This window comes from Callorhinus ursinus, unplaced genomic scaffold (genome assembly GCF_003265705.2).
Source record: "Callorhinus ursinus isolate GAN/ISIS: 27379988/994484 unplaced genomic scaffold, GSC_fseal_2.0 scaffold2, whole genome shotgun sequence".
In the NCBI taxonomy this organism is placed as follows: domain Eukaryota; kingdom Metazoa; phylum Chordata; class Mammalia; order Carnivora; family Otariidae; genus Callorhinus; species Callorhinus ursinus.
Window position 1 is genome coordinate 91,543,580 of NW_027397064.1, and position 24,209 is coordinate 91,567,788.

General features: G+C 34.5%; 1 protein-coding gene across 4 annotated transcripts in view; it reads left to right on the forward strand.

Moving 5' to 3' along the window:
- The window catches only part of ZRANB3 (zinc finger RANBP2-type containing 3), a 311,788-nt gene that overhangs the window by 22,092 nt on the left and 265,487 nt on the right, over positions 1–24,209 (forward strand). For 3 of the 4 annotated variants that reach the window (XM_073884606.1, XM_025856866.2, XM_073884610.1), the window contains exon 2: positions 4,499–4,669. In XM_073884606.1, the coding sequence (XP_073740707.1) occupies positions 4,506–4,669 (164 nt within the window). In that variant the 5' untranslated portion in view covers positions 4,499–4,505. Of the gene's footprint in view, positions 1–4,498; positions 4,670–24,209 lie in introns of those variants that run through there. The other variant, XM_073884619.1, reaches the window with a different exon arrangement.

Sequence of the window (24,209 nt, forward strand, 5' to 3'; positions counted from 1 at the left end):
AGTTGTATGTATACAATGAATAAAACTTTTTCCTAAATTTCTGAACTAAATTCTGTATACTTTTCATGATTAGATGGACATACACACTTATTATTAGTATTAGTTTCTTGATAAGTTAGAAGATGAAGCCCAAGTTTTCCTTTATTAACACAATATTGGTTACACCTGACCTTTTGTAGCAGATGAACCTATATGATCTAAATGAGGTATTTTTTATTATAATATAATTTTTAGACTTTTTATAGTATAAGTGGGAAAGGGTATTTTAAAATTATTTTATTTTGAACATTAACTGAAATATCCCTGTGTTATTAATTAATCATACCACTACCTATTTTTAAGTTCTTTACGTATCCAGATACCTATTTGAATCATCAGTGAAGCAGACATACCACAATTTTAGTTCAATTGAAAGTTTTCTAAACATTTTTATACTATTGTAGACTTTTTTAATCTTCATCTATATTTTTTCTCTTATTTGTGACTCTCTTAAAACCATTTTTTTATTAAGATGGCTTTAGTTTCATTGTTTATTTTTACAAATGTAGTGACTGATTCAGTCTTATTAAAATAAATCAGATAAGTTGCAGTATGACCTCATTTTAGCAGGTATTTTTTTCTTGGTGTTCATTAAAAATTTTTGCAATGTAAAGAAAGCAAAGATAATAGTAAAATGGTTTTTGTACTTTTTTTTCTGAGCTTCTTGCCAGTGTTCCACCCTAAACTAATGGTATGAGGTACTCCTTAAAACGTTAACCCTCAAAATTGCTTCTGAAACCCTATTAGTTTTGGAAAGCGAACATGGCACTTTCTACTGCTGCTACCCTTGCCAGAATGGGTTTCACTTACTCACTGCTTCTTTGAGTTTTCACTTTCTGGATTAAAGTCTGGAATGGGCATATCTAATTAGCAAATCCAATTTCTGTAAGGCAGGCTGTGAAAGCAAGAATTTGCTATTTCCAGCTTTTCTATTGGGACATGGTATCTGACTCCTACTCAGATTTGTAATATGAGGAAATTCCTAAACATAGCAGGGGTCCCAGATGTTGGGTGACCTCAAAGAATAATGTAGATAGACTATCTATGTCAACTCCCAAATACATGTATCCAGCCTTGTTCTCTCCCTAGGGTTCCAGACTCACGTATTTCCAAATCTATTAGACATTTCCACTTCATAATTTACAACCATCTCAAAATTTATATATTTCTAAAAGATGTATTGATTTTTTTCTCCCCAATCCGTTTCTTCCTTAGTCTTTACTATCTCAATAAATTTGCATCCATTCCATCACTCTAAATGTACATCTTGAGTTCACATGTCCCTCATTCTCCACATGTCCTCCATCAGCAAGTTCCGTTTGCTTTACTTCTGATTCATTTTCTGAATCTCTCTGGTTCTACTGCCAAAGATGATTCTTGCCTTGTCTGTTTCAGCCTGGTAATAAATTTCTTGCTTTAATGCTTTACGGCTTTTTGAACCATTCTCTGTTATTTACTCAGTGTTTTGGTGGTGGTGGTTGAGAAGGGAGGCCCACTCACTGGTGTTGAGGAGGACCTTATCAGACAGGTTTGAGTCTGTCATAAGTCATAGCTAAATCCAGTAGCCTTCAGATGCAGTGGGGCCTTTATGGACTGGCCAAATCCTCTAGGGACATTTATTCCCTATCTTTCTATTAATAGCTTTGTCCTCTACTGGTAGTTTTTAAAATATGAGATTGTGTCCCTCTCCTGCTTAAAACTCTCCAGTAAGTGCTGTCTAATACAGCTTTCAGTGAAGATTGAAATGGTATATATCTTCACTGTTCAGTATGATAGCCACTAGCCACAAGTGGCCGCTGAGCACTTAAAACATGGCTGATGCAACTGAGGAACTGAAGTTTGAATTTTATTTATTTTTATTACTTTTTTCCAAGCCAAACTGTATCCAGCTTTATTAACGATACTTTCCATAAACAATCATGGTATTTCAGGCAGCACATGGGAAGATAGTCATTAACAATGTTCCATAACTATTATACTCCCTTCTTCCATGGATTACCAGAATCAGAAAGCCACTATAAAACCCAGTGGAGTCTTCATCTGATCCCCTGAACAGGGAAAGAGTGAGGGTTGACATTTCACATTTAGCATGTTGTTCAACAACCTTTTCACAAGCAGACCCTGACTTTCAGGAAATGAAATGAAGATAGCATAATTGGCAATCTGAAGATCCACAAGCTAAAAAAGGAGGTCTTTTGAGGGATGCCCTCTCCATGGTGACACTGTAAAGTCCAGATTGCCTGACATATACTGGGAACCATGTCTTGGGGTAAAGTTCCAACAGATCTCTGGGTTTAAGGGAGTTAAGTCTAAGTTGAAGGCAGACAGGGAGAAGAGGACAAAAAAAAAAAAAAGAATTTTAGTTTTTCCACACCACAAGGCATTTGTGCCAAGGTGGCTAATGTGTTGCAACATCAAGGAATCCCTCCTCCTGGGAGCCAAAAGGAAGATTCTCAAAACTACAAGGGAATGGTGTTTTTCCATTTGTATCAGTCTAGCTTCAGAGATACTGTTAGTGATATATGCCCTTCGCCCCAAATAACAATGAAATATTCTGTGTGCTAACAACATAGCTTAAAAGAAAAAAGTAAAACAAAATTCTGCATTTTTATAAAACTTGATAGAAAATAGTATTTCAAACTGTACAGTCACAAGAAGTACACAGCTATCAAAAATGCACACACTTCACTTGGCATCTCCAGCACCTTCAGCTTTCTGTGCCTGGTCTGTTTTGGCATCTCTGTTTTTTTGCATGGTTATTCTCAATCTTTGCCAACGTCAGTTTCCTGCTTTTTCCCATGTACCTTCTCTTCCTTCTTTGCAGGGGCCTTTCTAGGCTTGGGCTCTGGCTTTAGAGGAGCAGGTTTAGCAGATAACTTTGCAGATCTTCTCTATGGCTCCTTCTTCACCTTAGCTTTATCTCCTTTAGCATCCACTTCAGCCTTCCTCTTGGGCATGGGGGTGACGGTGGCACTGGACGCGGAGATATAGCGGCATGGGCTTTGGCCGTCCGGAGGTCATTCGTGTCTCTTCTTCACACCATGCCTGGAGTTTTAATTTTTAACTTAAATAGCCACTTCTGGTTAATAGTGTTTTGGATGGCAGAGCTGGATTGGCTCCCCTTCATTCTTAAAATAGAATCCAAAGCCCTTATCAGGGCCTTCTATGATTTTACTCTTGCTTATCTCAATAGCTTCATCTCATACTATTCTCTCCCTTGGTTCAGCCACATTGGCCTCCTTTCTGTTCCTAAAGATCACTCAGCCCTTTCTCAGCTTGGAGCCTTTCCGCTGATGCTGTCTGCCTGGAGTGCTCTTCTCTCAGTTTTGAACTTGGTTGATTCTTTCACACCCTTCAGTCTATGGACTAAGCATCACCTAGGAGAGTCCTTACCTGGTCAGCCTACCTAAATTGGTCATTATGATCTTAAGTTCCTTCATAATATTTATACTATACTGTAATTAATCATTTATTTATTTATTTTTAGTCTCCTCCTTAAGAATATAAGCTCTGTGAGGGTATGGTCCTTGCTTCTCTAGATCCTGGCATGTAATATCTATTTATTAACAAATATGCACTGAATTCCTGAGATTCTTAGACATTGGCTACAGAGGTTGATTACTTTTTTGGGGGTGGGGTAAAATTTTATAAGTCTGTAAGGAATTGAGAAAACAAATTTGTTTTAAAGATGAAGTGAAATTACATATAAACAGATGAAAAGGTGCAATCTAAATACAAAGTATTATTAAAGAAGTTTTATAGTTTAGTGATTTAATAGGACTTTTTCTTGCAGAGCTCTGAGAATTTACAGATATATGAAATTTTCATATAGAAAATTAAAATGACATTTGTGGAAACCCCATGGTGAGGGAGGTGCCAGTCAGGCAGAGTTTATACTGTGTATTCATTTGATTTAAAAGAATTCATTTTAATATTTAAAAATGTGTCTCATTTAATATTGATTTAATTATAAATTTGGAGTTAATATCTTTGTATTTTGTAATTTTTAAAATGCAGTTTTATCCCATTCTTAGAAAATTTGGTGTGATATGAAAATGTACATCTACAAAAGGATTAATTAGAAAAGACTTCCTCTTTCTGTAGCAAATCATTCCTTTTTTAAAAAATTATTTAGTCTTAAAAATCTGGCTGATTTATAAATTTTCAGTAAAACATTATTGCTTAAAACAGGATAATGGTTATGTCATGGTTCAATTTGAAATATAAATGAAATAAAGAATGCTGAGTTTCCGAATTGTGCACTAAGTAATTGCTTTTGGACTTAGTGCTTTGAATTTTCTTAATAGCTCATTTTGGATTGTGATGTAACCAATTTATATCTATGTAGATAGTATATCAAGACTAATAGTACTTTATTATTATTTATGTTTAATTCTCTAATACACTCAGTAATAACTATTTCCCTACCCTTCCTCTTTTGTGATTTCTTTTTTTTTAGGATCAGGATGCCTAAAGTTCATAAGATAAAAAAGTCTCTTACACCTCAGATTTCTTGTTTGACAAATGAAGATTCTTATAAACAGTTGGATTTTTTGCCTGACAAACTAAGAGCAAAGCTGCTTCCTTTCCAGAAAGATGGTATTGCTTTTGCCCTCAGAAGAGATGGCAGGTAAAGTACTTTTTTCAAGGCATGCTAAAAATACTGAATTTTGGAGTATGTATATATATAAAAAAAACAACAAAAGTTTGTGCAAACCATTTTTTTTGTGTGTGTACAAAGTCTTCCTATTAATTTTTTTTACTGTATCTTGAAATAATAATTTTAGAATATACCTCATTTTGCCTTCTTGAATTATATTTTAGTTGACAATACAGCTCTACATTAATAGCCATTTTTTTCCTAGCATGTGGAAGGTTGTATCCTATTATGTCTTTCATGGTTGCCATTAAAAAGTTTGCTCTTGCGACTCAAAAACTTACTTTACAGGTGACTTACTGATTAGAAAGAGAAAAATTACAAAATGTTCATTTAGTATAACCAATAGTGGGGCACCTATAGGCATAATGTGCTGCACAGGAGTTATACAACATTTCTTTCTGGAAATACTTGTCCTGTTGATAATGGGGAAACAGTCAAACCAGATCAGAATGTGGGATATTTTTTTAGGACAATTGACCTGAACTCTTCAAATGATACAGTGTCATGAAAAACCAAGGGAAGTGATGAGAATGTCCTAAATTGAGAGATCTAAAAGTTAAAACATCTGAAAGTAATACATAAATCTTGATTAGATCCTGGATAAGTAAAAAAAAAAAAGCTTTAGAGGACATATTAGGATAACTAGGAAATTTTCATCTGTGCTCTTTTAGAGTGGTGTTATTGAATTAATGTCAGTTATCATGGGTGAGGTAATGATGTTGTAGTTGAATGTTCTTTTTCTTGGAAAATGCATGATAAAGAATTTGGGATGAAGAATTGTGATAGCAGCCTACTTTCTATATTTCCCCGAAAGGAAAGGACATATGTATGTTTAGATAAACTTTGAGTCAGTCAGTCACAATGTTAGCACTGAAGCTGGTGAGTGGTATAAGGGTGCTGGCTATAGTATTCTCTTTGGATTTTCTGTCAGTTTGAACATTTAAAAAAAAAGTGATCAGTTTGATTTTCATTCTTTTGTAGGTCATCTGTGTTTTCTGATTGGATCCAGTCTTTTTCTGATTTTAAGATTTTCTCTTGGTCTTTGGAGTTCTGCAGTATCACAATAATTTATTCAGTGTGGTTTTCTTTTTGTTTATTCTCCTTGAGATTATTGTGCATTTTTTTAATCTGGAATTTATGTCATGTTGATTCTGGAAAATTCTCAGCTCTTCTCTATTTTTAAAAATTATTTTTAAAGATTTTATTTATTTGAGAGCAAGAGCATGAGCGGTGGTAGGGGACAGAGGGGTCAGAGGGAGAAGCAGACACCCCCGCTGAGCAGGGAGCCCGATGCGGGACTCGATCCTGGGACTCCAGGATCACGACCTGCGCGGAAGGCAGATGCTCAACCGACTGAGCCACCCAGGCGCCCCTATCTCTTTAAATATTGATTGGTACCCATTCTGTTTATTTTTTTCTTCTGCAACAGCAATGAGACTTAAACTTAACCATTTCACTCTATCCTATGCTTCCATTAACGTGTCTTATATTTTCTGTGTCTATCTCTGCTACAATATGGCTACTTTTAAAGATCTCTTTTTAAAAATAAAAGATCATGATTTAATTATTCTAATCCATTTAACTTACCTATCCAGTGTTTAAATAATTTTTTGAAATGATGTATAAAATATATGGAAAAAAGTATGCAGATTACAAGTGTACAACTTGAAAAATTTTTACAGTATCACCATCACCAAGATCAAGAAATAGTACATTACCCACAACCCAGAAACCTTTCTCTTGCCCCTTCCCAATCACTACTGCCTCCTTCCTGTCCGAAGGTAACTACTTACCCTAACTTCTCAATCCACAGATTACTTTTATATATTTGACTGTATCATTGTAATCATCCATATGTATCTTTTGTGTCTGATTTCTTTTGCTCAACATCATTGTGATATTCTTTCTTGTTATTGCATGTGGTTGTAGTTGGTTCATTCTCATATAAAATTCCACTGTGTAAATATACCGATTTTTTTTATTCATTCACTGTTGATGAATATTTGAATTATTACTAGTTTGGGGCTTTTACAAATAATAATGCTATGAACATTCTTATACAAATCTTTTGGTAAATACATATATACATATATATTTCTGTCATGTGTATACCTAGAAGTATAATTGTTGAGTCATAAGATCTGTATATATTATAAGTAAATAACTTCCTATATTAGTTTGCCAGGGCTGTCATAATGAAATACCACAACTGGGTGACTTAAACAACAGAAATTTATTGTCTTACATTTCTGGAGTCTAGAAGTCCAAATTCAAGGTGTAAAAAATAGTTGATTCCCACTTAGGGTTGTGAGGGAAGGATCTGTTCCAGGTCTCTTTCCATGATTTGTAGAACACTGTCTTCTTCCAATGTCTTTTCACATCATCTTCTCTCTATTCATGTCTATTCCCTTTCTTTAAGGATACCAGTCATTATTGGATTAAGGCCCACCTTAATAATCTAATTTTAACTAATTATATCTGCACCGATTCTGTTTCCAAATAAGGTCACATTCTGAGGCACTGGGGGTTAGAACTTTAACATATAAGTTTGGTGGGGACATCATTCAACCAATAACTCAGACAGTTTTCAAAGTGTACCAATTCTTACATCAATAATGCGTAAGAGTCAGTTGTATCACATCTTCACCAACACTTCTTATTGCCTATCTTTAATTTCATTTTAGGTATTCTGGCAAGTATATAGTGATACCCATTTAGGTTTTCATTTGCACGTCTCTGATAAATGAAATTTAGCACCTTTTCATATGCTTATTAGCCATTCTTTCATCCTTTATTATTGTCTGTTAATATCTTATCCATTTTTCTACCAGGTTGTTTGCCTAATTGTTTTCTAGGAGTGTTTTGTCATATTTATGTTCTGGATACCAATTTTTTGTCAGATATATATGTTGCAAATAAAATTTATCAGGCTACAGTTTTCCTTTTCTCCCTCTTACTGATCTCTTTTGATAAGCAAAGTTCTCAGTTTTAATGTATCTTTTTTTTTTCTTAAAGATTTTATTTATTTATTTGACAGAGACAGAGATAGCGAGAGCAGGGGGAGTGGGAGAGGGAGAAGCAGGCTCACGGCTGAGCATGAAGCCCAATGCGGGACTCGATCCCAGGACCCTGGGATCATGACCTGAGCCAAAGGCAGATGCTTAACGACTGAGCCACCCAGGTGCCCTCAGTTTTAATGTATCTTAAATACTCATTATTGGTATTGTATTTTATGGCTTGCACTTTTTGCATCTTATTTACAAACCTTTGTCTACTACAAGGTTGTGAAGTTTATTTTCTATGTCTTCTAAAGCTTTATTGTTTTGGGGCACTTGGGTGGCTCAGTTGTTAAGCATCTGCCTTCAGCTCGGGTCATGATCCCAGGGTCCTGGGATCAAGCCCCAAATCGGACTCCCTGCCGAGCAGGAAGCCTGCTTCTCTCTCTCCCACTCCTTGCTTGTGTTCCCTCTCTCACTGTCTCTCTCTGTCAAATAAATAAATAAAATCTTAAAAAAATAATAAAAAATTAAAAAATAAAAACTTTATTGTTTTATTTTTAATTTTTTAATTTTAATTTTTTAAGATTTTATTTATTTGTCAGAGAGTGAGAGAGAGAGAGAGGAGGCATAAGCAGGGGGAGCGGCAGGCAGAGGGAGAGGCAGGCTCCCAGCTGAGCAAGGTTACCGGTGTGGGACTTGATCCCAGGACCCTGGGATCATGACCTGAGCCGAAGGCAGACGTTTAACCGACTGAGCCATCCAGGCATCCCTGTTTTATTTTTTAAATTCAGATCTACATTCCACTTAGAATTGAGTTTTGTATGTGGTATAAGGCGGGGATCAGAGTTGATTATATATTTATTATTGTATTATTTACTTTTGTCTATCGGTGTCTGATTGATCCATCACAATTTATTGGAAAGACTAACTTTTCCCTACTATATTAGACCTTTGCCATAAATCATATCATTTTATGTGTGTCTTTCTAGATAAGTGCTGTCTAATGGAACTTTCTGCCATTATGGAAATGTTCATATATATGCTGTTTAATTCAGTAGTTATTAGCCACATGTGACTGCTGAGTTCTTGATATACAGCAAGTGTAACTAAGGACTGAATTTCATATTTTAACTAATTGTAATTGATTTAAATTTAGCCACGTGTCTGGTGGCTACCATATGGGACAGTACAGGTATAGATTCTTTATTTTTCTGATTGTCAATCTTTGTGTCAGCACCATACTTCTTAATTATTATAACTATAATAGATATTTTGGTCTGAGATAGCATAAGTCTTACAACTTTGTTATTTTTTTTTTCAAAATTGCCTCAGCTCTTGTTGACCCTTTGCACTGCCTGTAAGTTGTAGAAATCATTTATCATTTTTCACCAAAAAAGTTGCTGCAATTGTGAATGGGATTGTTTTGCATCTGTAGATCAGTTTGGGGAGAATTGATATCTTTACAGTATAAAGTATTTTAATCAATGTGAATATTCTTCCTTATTTAGTTGTCCTTCATTTATTTTCATCTCAATTATTCTTCCCCTTAATTAATTTCTTTTCAATAAGATTTTTTTAAAAGATTTTACTTATTTATTTATTTATTTGACAGAGAGACACACAGCAAGAGGGGGAACACAAGGGGAGTGGGAGAGGGAGAAGCAGGCTTCCCGCGGAGCAGGGAGCCTGATGCAGGGCTCGATCCCAGGACCCTGGGATCATGACCTGAGCTGAAGGCAGACGCTTAACGAAGGCAGCCACCCAGGTGCCCCTCAATAAGTTTTTATAGTTTTCAATATATAATTCTTTCATGTATATCATTATATTTATTCCTAGGTGTTTAGTATTTTTGATGTTGCTATAAAATGTCATTTCCTCCCTCTGGCTTTTCTAAGATTTTTTTCCTTGTTTGGTTATTCAAAAGTTTTACTATGTATGATGTGCCTAGGTTTGCATTTAAAGTTTTTCATCTATGGGTTGATGTCATTTATTAGTTCTAAGAAAATAATCTCTTGAAATCTCTTCAAATATTATTTTTGCTGCATTCTTTTCTCCTTGGTCTCCCATTATACCTATATTAGACCTTTTCTCTGTGTTCTATATATCTCTTACTATTTTATTTTTTAAAAAATGTCTGTGCTTTATTTGGATATTTGTTGTTTACTTATATTCTTCTTTACTAATCCTAAATTTTGCTATTAATTTATTGGATTTGCTAAAGGAAAAGACCATCACTCAAAATACTTGAAACCAAAACCCATTCATTATGGCTGAAACAAAGAGGCTGAATTTATTACTTGCTAAGCAAGGGAGAAACTGTGCTTCTACAAAGCAAAGAGTTGGTATTGAATCAGAGTTTGGGGAAGTTTGGAGTCTTTAAAAAGCCGAAGTGTTTAAGTATTTGCTCAATGTCACAGTATACTTTAGGGATTAGCTGACTGATGTCAAAGAACAGTTAGTCCTTCCTTATCTTGAAATTGGAGAACAGAAACATTTTATTTTCTGTTTTTGATGTCAGATAGTGTATTTTTAAGTCCTTGAATATCCAGTTCCTTTCTGCTGGTTATGTTGATAGTATCTTGCTTCTTGCCATGTTTTAATTCCATCTCTTCTTTCTATAAACATTTAGAACATATTTATTTTACATATCTGAAGTCCTTTGGAGGCTAATTTTACTTTTGTTCTTGTTATTCATGATGGTTTATTTCCCAATGTATTTGCTAATTTTTTCTAAAATTTTTGTTTTTATAATTAGGTAATCTTAATCTCTGAATCTTGAGAGACTTAAATAATGGGTAAATTTTTTTAGGGAGGATTTGCAAAATTATGTTCTTGGTTTTTTTCCCACAGCAGAGAGGCAGTATAAATACAAAACCCCAAATTCGTTTTCAGGTAGGCTTGTGATTATGAATTTTGATAATTAATTACCACCTCATGCTAAACCATAAGTTTCTTTAGTGGCTTTTAAAAAAATTTAAATATAATTAAATTTAATAAAATGCACAGATGCACAGGTTTTATGTGCATATTTCAGTGAATTCTGATGTTTGTCTACCCATGTGTTTTTTAATACCTCTGTCAATATAGGACACTTCTACCACCCAGAATAGACCTCTTTCTAATCAACCTCATCCTCAAGAATCAGGAAACTAGTGAGCTGACTTTTGTCACCTGAATATGTTTTTTTATGGTTACTTGATGCTCTTTATTTTTTTAACTTTTAATTTTGAAATAATTTCAACTTTGATTTAAAAAAGGTACAGAAATAACTTTCATATTACCTTTACCTCGATTCACTAATTTCTAACATTTTAGCACTTTTCCTTTATTATTGTATTATTCTCTCTCCCTCTTCTGTCTTTCTACACGCACACACGCGCGTGCGCACACACACACACACACGTGCACTTGCACACAAAGTAGTATTTATTTTTTTCAAAGCCATTTGAGATTAAGTTGCATATGTCTTTCTCCTTTAACCTACGGTATTTAAGAATAGTTCGTATTTTAAGAACAAAAATATTCTCTAACAAAGCCACAGTACAGTCATCAAACTCACGAGATTTAATCTTTAATCTCCATATATGTTGTTTTTCAGACTTTCATGACACTGAATATAGGCCAACGTATTTTATAGAATGTGTTTCAATTTTTTTAAACGTTTTCTCATTATAGGATTTAGATTCTGCAGTCCATTCTGGATTAGTACACAAGGGAGAAAGAAGTTCTATCCTTCTCAAGATATTGCTTTTGAAGTTACACAGAATCTATCAGCCCCTCACTGGTAGGGTTATTTTTTTTTTTTTTCCGGAATGGTAGTGTTAATTTTGATTGTTAGTCAAAGTGTTATAACTACCACACTCTCTACCACGTAGTTACTATTTTTCCCTCTCACAATTGTTGCCTATTTAACAAATAACTAACATGAGATGTTCAGATCATGTAAATATGCTTCCCCTTATCTAGTTTTCTCTTTTGGATTTAGCTTCCATACATGTTCTTGCTCAAAATAATTTTTCACCTGATAGTTGTGAAATGATGGTTTATTAATTGGCATTTTACTGTAAGGAAGAGCCCTCCCTTCTATTGCAACAATCTCTCTCTTTTTCTCTTTTTCCCTGTCTGTTTCTACCCATTTATCTATCCATCCATTCATCTGTTCTCTTGGATTTCTAGTGGGTTATAATCCCTTACTACACCATAGCTTACTTTAGTCTGTTTTGGAACTTGTTGCAAATGGAATCATGCAGGTGATATGAGTCTCTGATGACTTTTGCTCATCATGTTTTTGAGATTCATATATGGTTTTGATCTCTGAATATAAGGCAATTATTTTGCTCATTCACTTGCTGATGGACATTTGGGTTGATTCTAGTTTGGGAGCCTTATGAATAAAGATGGTATTAACATTCATGGACAAGTCCTTTTGTGGACATGTTTTCAATTCTATTGCTTTTTCTTTTTCAAGATTTTATTTGTGTGTGTGTGTGAGAGAGAGAGCATGAGTGGAGGGAGAGGCAGAGGGAGAGGGAGAAGCAGACTCCCTACTGAGCAGGGAGCCCAATGATGGGCTGGATCCCAGGACCTTGAGATCATAACCTGAGCTGAAATCAAGAGTCTGACACTCAACTGACTGAGCCACCCAGGCGCCCCAGTAATGCACTGATTTTGAGTTTGTATTTTCCTAAAAACTAATAATGTTGGCCTCTTTCAACATATGTTAATGTTTTACATATGTTTTAATTACTGTCTCTTTATTATTGATTTGAAGTTCTTTTATTATGCATAGAAGACCTTTGTCAGATATATGTATTATAATTTCTCCTAGTCTGTAGTTCGCTTTTTTAATTTTCTTTATAGTATTCTTTGATGAACAGAAATTCTTAATACTCTGGTTTTTCTTCAGATGAAATAAATTTTTTGCCTTTTGATGAACTGAAATTTTTAAATTTTTGTTTTTTAAAGATTTTATTCATTTGCAAGAGAGAGAGAGACAACAAGCCTGGGGGTGGGAGAGGCAGAAGGGTAGGGAGAAGCAGACTCCCCACTGAGCAGGGAGCCCAACATGGGACTCGATCCCAGGACCCTGAGATCACTATCCGAGCCAAAGGCAGACGCTTAACCAACTGAGCCACCTACAGGCCCCAGAAATTTTTAATTTTCATAAAATCTAATTTATCAAGTTCTTATGTAGTTAATGCTTTTTATGTTGTCACGAAGAGGTCTTTTCCTACCCCAGGATCACAATGTCCCTATGTTTTCTATTGGAAGCTTTCTAGTTTTAGCTTTTATGTTTTGATATATGATTCATCTCAAATTAATTTTTGTGTATGGGATAAGATAATAGTTCTAGGTTCAGTTTTCTTTCATATTGATATCCAGTTACTCTGGCACCATTTCTAGTGGTGCCAGAGTAAAGTCTCTTCTGTCCCAAAAATTACCTTGACATCCTTCTGAAAAAGCACTTGACCATATGTATATAAATCTGTTTTCAGTTTTTTCCCCCCGTATTTGTCTTTTTAAAAAAATTTTTTTTATTGTCACCCCTTTTCCATTTTTACTTAGGTTGTATCTTTCTTAGGCTCAGGGTTTGTTTAGGAGTCTCATTTTCAACCTCTGCTTTGTGTAGATGTAAGACCTTATTACCATTGCTCTGCTTGGCTGTTAAGTCCTAAGATTCCCTGTTGATGGTGTTTGCAGACACCTTCATTGTGGCCTGTAGTTTTATCACTCACCTATCACTCAGGTTTTGATTTTTCTCTTTTGTTTCTGGCAGCTGTAAATTTTTTTACTTTTCTTCAGAACAGCTCTGCATTTTAAAAGATGGTATTTTGGGGCGCCTGGGTGGCTTAGATGGTTAAGCGTCTGCCTTCGGCTCAGGTCATGATCCCAGAGTCCTGGGATCGAGTCCCGCATCGGGCTCCCTGCTCCTTGGGAGCCTGCTTCTCCCTCTGCCTCTCTCTCTCTCTCTCTCTGTTTGTCTCTCATGAATAAATAAATAAAATCTTTAAAAAAAAAAAAGATGGTATTTTATCTAAGTTAGCATTTCTAGGTTTTTGCAAAGGGAAGGATCTGAGACTTTATAAACCACCATAGCACTGGGAGCTGAAATCTTACTGTTAAGTCTTCATTCATTAAAGATTATACTTGCTATCATTGTAAAATACCCTTATTATAGAATTACTTAATTCTTTCCTATTCCAAATTTAATATTATATAATTAATTTCCAAACAACGATTTCTTTCTGACCATATTTTCCTTGCATGCCTTTAACTATCTTTCTATTTTCAACATTTTTGAGACACTTCTTTTAAATGAGTTTTTAAGTTCCAAATTTGTATTTCACTTTGTGATTCAGTTTGTCTTTTCTTTTAAGTAGTCTTAAGCTCACTTTCATTCATTGACATTAGAGCTGTATTTGGTCTTAATTCTGTCATGATAGCATTTGTTATGGTTTCCGTTCCTAAAAATATGTTACTTTATAATCACTATATGATCCATTAAATATATTACTGTAGTGGCATCAAAGTTTTCGTCATGTTTAGTATACACTTTTAGTAGTTTGAAAGGTTTGGAGCTTGAATTCATTAGTAATCTTTGTAACTATAGCTTTGTGTAATATCGTTGATTATTTTATTTTATTAGGCAGTGTTTTCTTATTCCCAATTATGTACAGTGGCATTTGGTGTATTACCTTTTCCTTCCTTTCTTTCCTTCTTTCTCAGCACATCATATTGGTTAAATTATTTTTCTTGATATTCACCTTTGTATCTTTAAAAATACTTACAATTTGTTCCTATGAAATATGTATTATATATTTTTTGCCAACTTTAGATGATCTTTGCCTTTTTCTCCTCTTTGCCTCTTGTTAGGTATGTGATTTCTGTGCATTGTCTGTAACTGTTACATTCTTTTCTGTACCTAGATTATTTAAAGAGCTAAGTACTTTCATTGCTTTCCTCTCGTCCATTTTGTTTTGCACAGTGTTCTTTGGTTGGGGTTATCTTCTCAAAGTTCTTTTAGAAGGGCTAATAGGAAGTCAGTTACCCAATTTCTTGCATTTAAAAATGTCTTTTCACTGAGTTTATACTAAATGACAAATTGGCTGAATAAGAAATTTCTCAGTCCCAGGGCACCTGGGTTGCTCAGTCGGTTAAGTGTCTGCCTTCAGCTCAGGTCATAATTTCAGGGTCCTGGGATCGAGCCCCGCATCGGGCTCCTTGCTCAGCAGGGAGCCTGCTTCTCCCTCTCCCTCTGCTCCTCCCCCTGCTCTTCTCTCTCTCTCTGTCAAATAAATAAAATCTTTAAAAAAAAAATTTCTCAGTCCCAGTTTCTTTTCTGGCTGATGTTATAGTTATTGTTCCACTGTTTGCTGTAGACAAGCCTGAAGGCTGCTTGGCTTTTTCCTCCTTGGAGATGGTGGGTTTTTTGTTTTTGTTTTTTTTAATTTTTTTGTCTCACTACTTATTTTGGCAATCCAGTACTAGGGTATTCCTTGTTGTTGACACTTATATGTCTCTTTCCTTGTTGTGCTTTATTATTTTAATCTCTAGTTTTTTATCTTTTTCTTTAAGTTCTGGAAACTGCTCTTGAATTATATTGAGAACAGTTTTCAGTTCTTTTATTTTGGTTTTCTTCTTTGAAGACACCAAATATGCCTATGTTGATTTGTCTTGACCTATCATGCCTATGTTGATTTGTCTTGACCTATCATCTATCATTCTTAATTTATTTTTTCTCTAAAACTCTTTTGGTTTCTTCATTCCCTTTGAAAATTTCCTTTCAATCCTGTCTCATGTGTAATTTCCCCCACCCCCTTTTTATTTTTAGCCATACCTATTCTCTCCTGCTTCTATTTGGTCTTCATTTCAGTGATGTTTATTTTTCTTTTACTTCTCTGACCTTCAGCTCACATTTAAGTTCTTCATGTTTCTTGTTCTCCATATCTTTCCTGAGTCTTGTACCTCTGCTTTGTGGTTCTTCTATTATAAAGGTGATTGCTTCTTTAAGTTTATTTTTTTAGATTTATTTATTTAAGAGAGAGATAAAGAGAGCACAGGGGAGAGGGGCAGAGGGAGAGAGAGTCTTAAGCAGATTCCTTGCTGAGTGCAGAGCTAGACTTGGGGCTCGATCCCAGGACCCTGGGATCATGACCTGAGCTGAAGGCAGATGCTTAATGACTGAGCCACACAGGTGCCCCTGTGGCAAAATGTTTGACTATGATTTTCATCTCCTTCATAGGTACTTTTTTTTCCTGTGTATTTTTGCATTTGATTTCCCTTTTTCCCTTTTTTTATTTTTGTAGAATTGATTTTTTATAGTTACTACTCTGTATTCATTGAGGAACATTTTTTCCTGAGCCTGCTATTTGCAAAAGATCACCTGAGAGAGTGCCAGAATAATGCTCTAATAATGTTCTAGACTAACACCTATTCTCTCTATGACATTTTTATATGTTTTTTTTTTTTCATTTTATTTCCTGAGCTAAAAGAAATCAACATAGCGAAGTAGCTAAGGTTGTAAATCTGTCATTCCTGCCCTTACTCTGCTTCCCCCCATCTGGGAGTTTTCATTGAAGGCCTTGCCTTCTCTGCTTCTCCTTGTAGCCTGGCTGGTGCTGGGGATATTCTGGCCACCAGTCTGTTTCTCATCTTGTGGTGATGTAAGGAAAGGATTTTTGATTACGATACAAGTGTCCCTCTCACTTTGGAACTATGTCTTGCTGTTTTGTTTTGTTTCCCTGAGTTGTTTAGTCAGGTGTTCTTTCTAGATATACCACTTTAGTTATTGTTGTTCTTGTTTTTCATATTTAATATTTCTGGTAGCCCATGCTCTTTTTTGTCTAGTTTTCAAAGATGATAAATAACCATGCATTCAATTTTTAATCTATGCTCCACTAAGCTGCATATTGAATCCATTACTTAGCTCTTTATTAAATAATTATTTATATACATGTATTGATGTCTGCATATATGTACCTGTGGATTTACATGGTTAAAACTATTTGACAAACTTATTAATACATGAAATTTTTGGTATATAGTTGAACAAGAGGGTTTGCTGTACGTTGTTTGCTTATTCACATCCAGTGAGATGTAAGAAGTCTGTTACTGAATGAATTAATTAGACTTGTCATTATTACCTTTATCAGTAGTTAATACTCTTTGTATAGATGGTGTTCTGAAATAAACTGTATTTCATTTCTTCTGAAAATTCTGGCAGAACAGTTTGTTTTAATTGTCTGCGTGGAGGAAAAGAGGACTTTGTGGTATTTAAAGCTTTTACAAAAAGTATGAGATGATTTTGTAGTAATTTGTATTCTTTAAGGTATCACTTGATGACAGCCTAATTGCTTTCATTGTTTTCTTTTCTCTTCTAAAATTGAATAGTTTTCTGTTATATTACCCGTTTAGATATACTGCTTTTGTAGTATTACAGTCCTTAGTTGTTTGGCTGAATGTAGATTGAATTTTTGCATCAGTGAACAAATATATTGAAACACCTGGTGGTTTTGCTTTGAGAAAGTTCTTTGTTAAACTATTTTAATATTAGGGTATAAATCACCATGCTTATCATTTCAGTTTAAGATAAGGATAATTAAGTGAAAGTATGAATGAACCTTGAAGTATGGATATAAAAAAGCCAGACGAAATAAGTTAAACAATTTTACTTATTAACTTTATACAGCCTAAATAATCTGATTTATGAAGCACAAAATCTTGCTATTCTAAATAGCAAGTGTTAATTTGAGTTTTAGAATGTCATTGTTTTGCCTCCTCCCCAGGCAGCAAGGGACGTTGTAAGGGTGTGTAGAGAGAGGCTCGGCTATGTCGAAAAGTGTTATTGATGCATAGGTATACATTTTGCACAAGCCAAAAAAAAAAGCAAAAATAAATAAATGGGACTACATCAAAACAAAAAGCTTCTGCACAACAGAAAATACAGTCAACAAAATGAAAAGGCAGCCTCTTGAATGGGAGAAAATATATGCAAACTATATATCCACTAAGGGTTTAATATCCAAAATATATAATAAACTTGTACAACTCAATAGCAAAAAACACCCAAATAATCCAATTAAAAAATGAGCAAAGGACATGAATAGACATTTTTCCAAAGAAGACATACAAATAGCTAACAGGTACATGAAAAGGTGGTCAACATTACTAATCATCAGGGAATTGCAGATCAAAATCGTAATGAGATACAAGCTCATACCTTTTATTGGAAAGGCTCTTATCAAAAAGGTAAGATATAACAAATGCTGGCGAGGATGTGGTGAGGATCCCTTGCGCACTGTTGGTGGCAATGTAAATTCGTAAAGCCATTATGGAAAACAGTATGGAGTTTCCTCTGCAAATGAAAAGTAGATGTATGGTGTGATCCAGCAATCCCAGTTCTGGGTATATGTCTAAAGGAAATGAAATCGGTATCTTGAAGAGATATCTGCAACCCTACGTTCATTTTAGTGTTAGTCACAGTAGCCAAGACATAGAAACAGCATAAGTGTTCATTTATGGATGAATGGGTAAAGAAAATGTGGTATATATGTATATGTATGTATGTGTGTATACATACATGTACTTTTTGCAATGGAATATTATTCAGCCATAAAAGAAGGAAATTCTATAATTTGTGACTACATGGATGAATGTTGTTGGCATTATGCTAAATGACATGTCAGAGAAAGACAAATGCTATATCTCATTTATATGTGGAATGTAAGAACACTGAACTCAGAAACAAAGAGCATATTAGTGGTTGCCAGGGGCAGGAGTGTGGGGGACTTTGGGAGATGTTGGTTAAAGGGTACAAATTTTCAGTTGTAAGATGAATAAATTATAAGCATCTAATGTATAGCGTGATGACTATAGTATATTTGATGTATACATAATATACTATAAAAATATACTTGACTGTTTACTTAAATGTTACTAAGAGAGTAGATCTTAAATGTTCTCACTACACAAAAATTGGTAACTATGTTTGGTGATGGATGTGTTAACTAGCCTTATTGTGGTAGTCATTTCAAAATATATACATACATCAAATCATTACATTGTACACATTAAACTTACACAAAGTTATAAGTCGATTATATCTCTATAAAGCTGGAAGAAATAGGTATCCATTTTAATAGATGAGCTTAATTGCTGCTTTCACTTTAGGTAAACTGACTTAAAACCAGACTTATTTATTTGAAAGTATCCTGTGGATTTGAGGAATAAAATTAAGTGTGCTTTGGTCAACATATATACTAATTTCTGTTGGAGATGTATATAAAAGCAAAATTGCAATACCACTACTCACCCACTAGAATGGCATAATTAAAAAAAAATCAGGGATGTGAAGCATCTGTAATTATCTTACACTACTGTTAGAAAGGAAAATTGGCACATCTACTTTGGCAAACTATTTGGCAATATCTACTATAGGTGAACATATGTATATATTCTGAGTCCTAGTAATCCTATCTCTATGTCTATAGATACATATATATGTTCACTATAAGAATGCTCTTTACAGCATTATCCATAGAGCTAAAAGTTGTCCATCAGCAGTAGAATGGGAAATAAGTGTAGTATATTCACACAACAGAAAACTCAAAACAATGAGAATGAACTAATTATAGCTACTATAATAGCCCGATGAACCTTACAGACATGGTGTTGAGTGAAAGAAGCCAGACATAAAAGAATACATACATGAACTCTATATATCCATTTATATAAAATGTATGTAAGATACTAATTTATTTATGATCACTTACATAAAATAAATATACTAATTTATGGTGTTAGAACTCAGGAAGTGGTCACCCTTAAATGGGAGAGCATTATGAAAGGAAGAGGGTCAGTTACAAGGGAGACTTCTGGGTTGTTGATAATATTCTGTTCCTTGATCTTGGTGCTGTTACATGGATATCTTCATTTTATGAAAATTCATCAAATTGTAGCCTTATTAAGATTTGTTTAATTTTCTATATTTTTTATATGTGAATAACAAATTTACCAAAAATATTCAATGTGGGGGCACCTGGGTGGCTCATTCCGTTGGGCATCAGACTCTTGATTTCAGCTCAGGTCATGATCTTGGGGTCATGGGATTGAGCCTCCCATCAGATTCTTTGCTCAGCAGGGAGTCTGCTTGAGATTCTCTTCCTCTGCCCCTCCCTCGCTTACTCTCTGCTCTCTTGCTCTCGCACTCTTTCTCTCTAAAGTAAATAAAGCTTTCAAAAAATATTAAATGTGCTTTGCCTTTAAATACATATATACATGTACATATGTACACATACATGTCTGTACATATGTATGCACATAGATTTTTTAAGCATAGACCACTACTGAAATATTTGTGTTTCACTACTTTATCAAAAAGAATGCAGGGGCACCTGGGTGGTTCAGTCGGTTAAGCATCTGTCTTTGGCTCAGGTCATGATCTCAGAGTACTGGCATCAGCCCATGTTGGGCTGCCTGCTCAGCAGGGAGCCTGCTTCTCCCACACCCTTTTGTCCCTCCCCCCCTCACTTGTGTGTTCTCTCTCTTTCCCTCTCTCAAATAATTAAATAATCTTTTTTTAAATGCAGTTTCTTTTTTGGGGGGGAGATAAATTTCATAGTAGCTTGATTAATAATAGGCAAAAACTGGAAAAATTCAACGTCCATTAGCTGTTGAATGGATAAATTACAACACACTACTGTTCAATAAAAGACAGTGAACTACTGATACATGCATCAACATGGATGAATTTCAAAATAGTTACACTGGGTGAGGGAAGCTAGCTCCCCACTCCCAAAAAGACTATGTACCATATGATTCCATTTGTTTAAAACTCTGGGAAATGCAAATTAATCTCTAGAGACAATCAGATAAGTTATTGATTGTAGCCTCGTTCATTTTTGTAAGTGCTCTCTGAGTGCTTTAAGAGAATATGTATCCTCTAATTGTTGGATATATAATTTATGTTATCTTAAATTTGTTAATTTTTTGTTCCCTACCCTTTTGAATTTTATGCTTTCTTAATCCACCAATTAGAGAGACATTTGTTAAAATGCCCGTCTTTGTCAGTTTAACTCTTGTATTTCTGTTGATTTTTGGTTTACATATTTTGAGGTTATGTTATTAATTGCAAACAAGTTTATAATTGCTTCATCTTCCTAGAGAATTTTTCCATGTTCCTTTTTCATTATGATTCTTAGTAATGTTTTCAGACCTTAACTCTAGTTTGTTTAATATTGATAATAGTAACATCAGCTTTCTTTCATTGATATAGTAATACCAGCTTTCTTTCTGTTAGTAATTTCCGGCTATACCTTTTTTTTTACTCTTTTACCTTCAACCTCTTTATATTTTATGTGGATTTTTAATAATAATTGTTAATTTTTAACAAATTTTAATAGCACACACATATGGTTTCTATATATGTTACCTGAACTTGTTAATATTCTGTTTTCTTATACTGTTTAATTAGTCAATAAATATACTCAGATGGTTCAATTTAAGAGATTTTAATGAGGGACTATTAGGAGGTATGGGTGAAGAGAGCCAACATATAGCTAGGGGCTACAAGCAGCACCTGTGGTTCTGGTGGGACCCAGCCACTTGCAGACCTCCTTCTTCCCATTCCCTAATCACCTCCCACTATCTAATCTCTAGCTGGTACCTTCATTGATCAAACTGTTTGAAGCCACCTGGCACTGGAGTAATCTGTAGGAGGAAGAAAATGGAGAATAATCAGTGAAATTACTTGGACTTTGGAAAACTCCTTCCAGAGAATTTATATGGAATATGATGTTTTGCCCTCTAATCACCTTTTGCCTCTGAGGTTCTGTTTCTGGTGATTGTCATGTTAAATATACCTATCCATCCACGCATTTTTCTCTCTTGTTTTTACTGAAGTATAGCTGACACTGTTACATTGGTTTCAGGGGTACAGCATAGTGATTTGACAGCTCTATATGTTGTGCTATTCTTACCACAGGAGTAGCTATCACCTGTCACCATACAACAGTGTTACAATTCTATTGACTGTTTCCTGTGCTGTACCATTCATCCCCATGAGTTATTCATTCCATAACTGGCAGCCTATATCTCCCACTCCCCTTCATTCATTTTGCCCATTCCCTCCCTACTCTCTTCCCCTCTGGCAACTATTGGTTTGTTCTCTGTATTTATGGGTTTATTTCTTCTTGTTTGTATGTTTGTTCTTTTGTCTTTCAGATACCACATACAAATGAAGTCACATGGTATTTGTCTTTTTTGGACTTAATGTATTTAGCATAGTATTCTCTAGGTCCATCTATGTTGTCACAAATAGCAAGGTCTCATTCTCTTTTATGGCTAAGTAATATTCCATTGTGTATATATGCCCCATCTTCTTTATCCATTCCTCTTTCAATGGACACTTAGGTTGTTTCCGTATCTTGGTTATTATAAATGATGCTGCAGTAGATATAGGGGTTCTCTTTATATATAGGCACATATAGGTATGTGTATGTATATATACACACATACTTCACAACAAGTAAAATTAAAATTAACACTAAAAATCACTAAATAAAAACAATGATGATTTGTGAACCAATATTATGGTAAGAGTTTAAAACAATAGAAGAAATTTAAGTCATTAGAAATGTGGAGGACTGAATATTGGTTGAATTTTCAGGTTATCCCTATACTGAATTTTGCAACATGGTTACCCGAAGTTTTATACTAGAAAGAAATTTTGCAAAGTTCAATACTGCAGTTTGTTTTATCCAAGCATTTTTATTATGGAAATTTTCAAGTGTATTCGAAAATAGAATAGTATACAGAAACTTCATGTAGTTGTTACCCAGCTTTAATAATTATGAACATTTCTAGTTATTTGTTGTTCTATTCTGTATTTCCTCCATAAAAGCATACTTTTCTTTAGCTGGTATATTTTAAAGTAAATTCAAGAAATTATATTTTACCCATAAACACTTCAGTTTTAATCTCTAAAAATAGGGATGTAAAAAAAGTGTAATTATCACAACTAATAAATTCAAGGTAATTAATTCTTCATTATATCTATTATTTAGCCCATTTAAAAACTTTCCGCACTTATCTCAAAGTGTCTTTTGTACTATTGGTTTTTTCATATCAGATTGAAACAGGGTCCACACATTGCATTTGATGGGCTCTTTAACTTACAGATCAGCAAATTTATAGGAATTTTATATTTTTGTTTATAAATTTGCCTTATTAACTTTTAAAAATTTTCCTTGGTTGAGCTGCATTATTTTTAATATAAGGGAACATTCTGTAATGAATTTAAATATCCACTAGCCCTTTGCATTTTTTATGAATCCTCAAAATAATCTAATTAAATAAAGAAATACTCTAATGACTGGCCTTTCCAGAAAGTATCTACATAGTGCCTAGTGTGGTGCCCCGCACTTGAAAACACTGGTGTGGAGCAAAAAGAGCATGTGCTTTGGCCATAGCTGGCTTCATGTCTGTTTGTTCCCTTTATTTCCACCATTACAGTCATGGTCATATTCTTAAAACTTTGTGAAATGGGGGATGATAACATGATTCTCAGTTCAAGAGAGATTCCCAAAAAGTGTTAGATTTAAATATTGTGAGTGAATTACTTAAAATATTTATGAGTAGATGAATTATATCTGGGAACTTCAGACATTCAGAAAGACTGCAGTCAGAGAAGTAGATGGAGGGCAGGAAGAACATACTCTCTAGCGGGAGAGACAGAGTAACTGAGACCCCAGTGTTAAGTGAACACTTCATGTCTAAGTGTAGACTCAGTGGTTAGAGCTGATTAGACTATTGCAGAGGGAAGAAGGTCAGATTTTTATCAGTAATAAGTCTGCTTTTTTATTCAAAAACAGACTTTTGGGAATAGTGACAAAAAATGGGGAGCTTGTTACATTGATGAGTAGTTACTGTTTCTGGCAGCAGTTAAAAGTGGTCACTGGGAGAGGGAATGGTTGATTCTATCATTAGAAGGGGGGGAAACCAACAAATAAAACACAAAGTAAAACAGCCCTTTGTTCTGCAGAAGAAAAATGCCACCATTCCTATCTGCTCCTGTAGGCAGAGCCAGATGGCCAATATCCTGCAGTAAGTCCTGTGTGTGAATAGTGTGGGTGGGTGGTTTGTGTTGGGATGAGGGTCACATCCTTTTGAGTTTCTTCTTAGTTCTGTGTCTCTACTATCTCTGGTATTTATATATACCCTCCCCACTTTTAAAATATTTAACCTTCATCCCATCATGGTAACTGAACTGCATAGGAATCAAACCACAGCTATTGTTAAAAATATTTCAGTATCCATTCTTTTCTACAAAGAAATTCAGGGCAAGAGTTGGGGTCAAACGTGGCCGATTCCATTGAATTCATATTTGTTACTCCAACTGGCATGAAACTAATTCTTCTTGATTTTATTGTCATAGATTTCTGTAAGTACATTCGTCTATTAAGCAAAGTAAGTTTCCCTTATAAAAGGGTTTTTTTTTTTTTTTTAAATTTGGA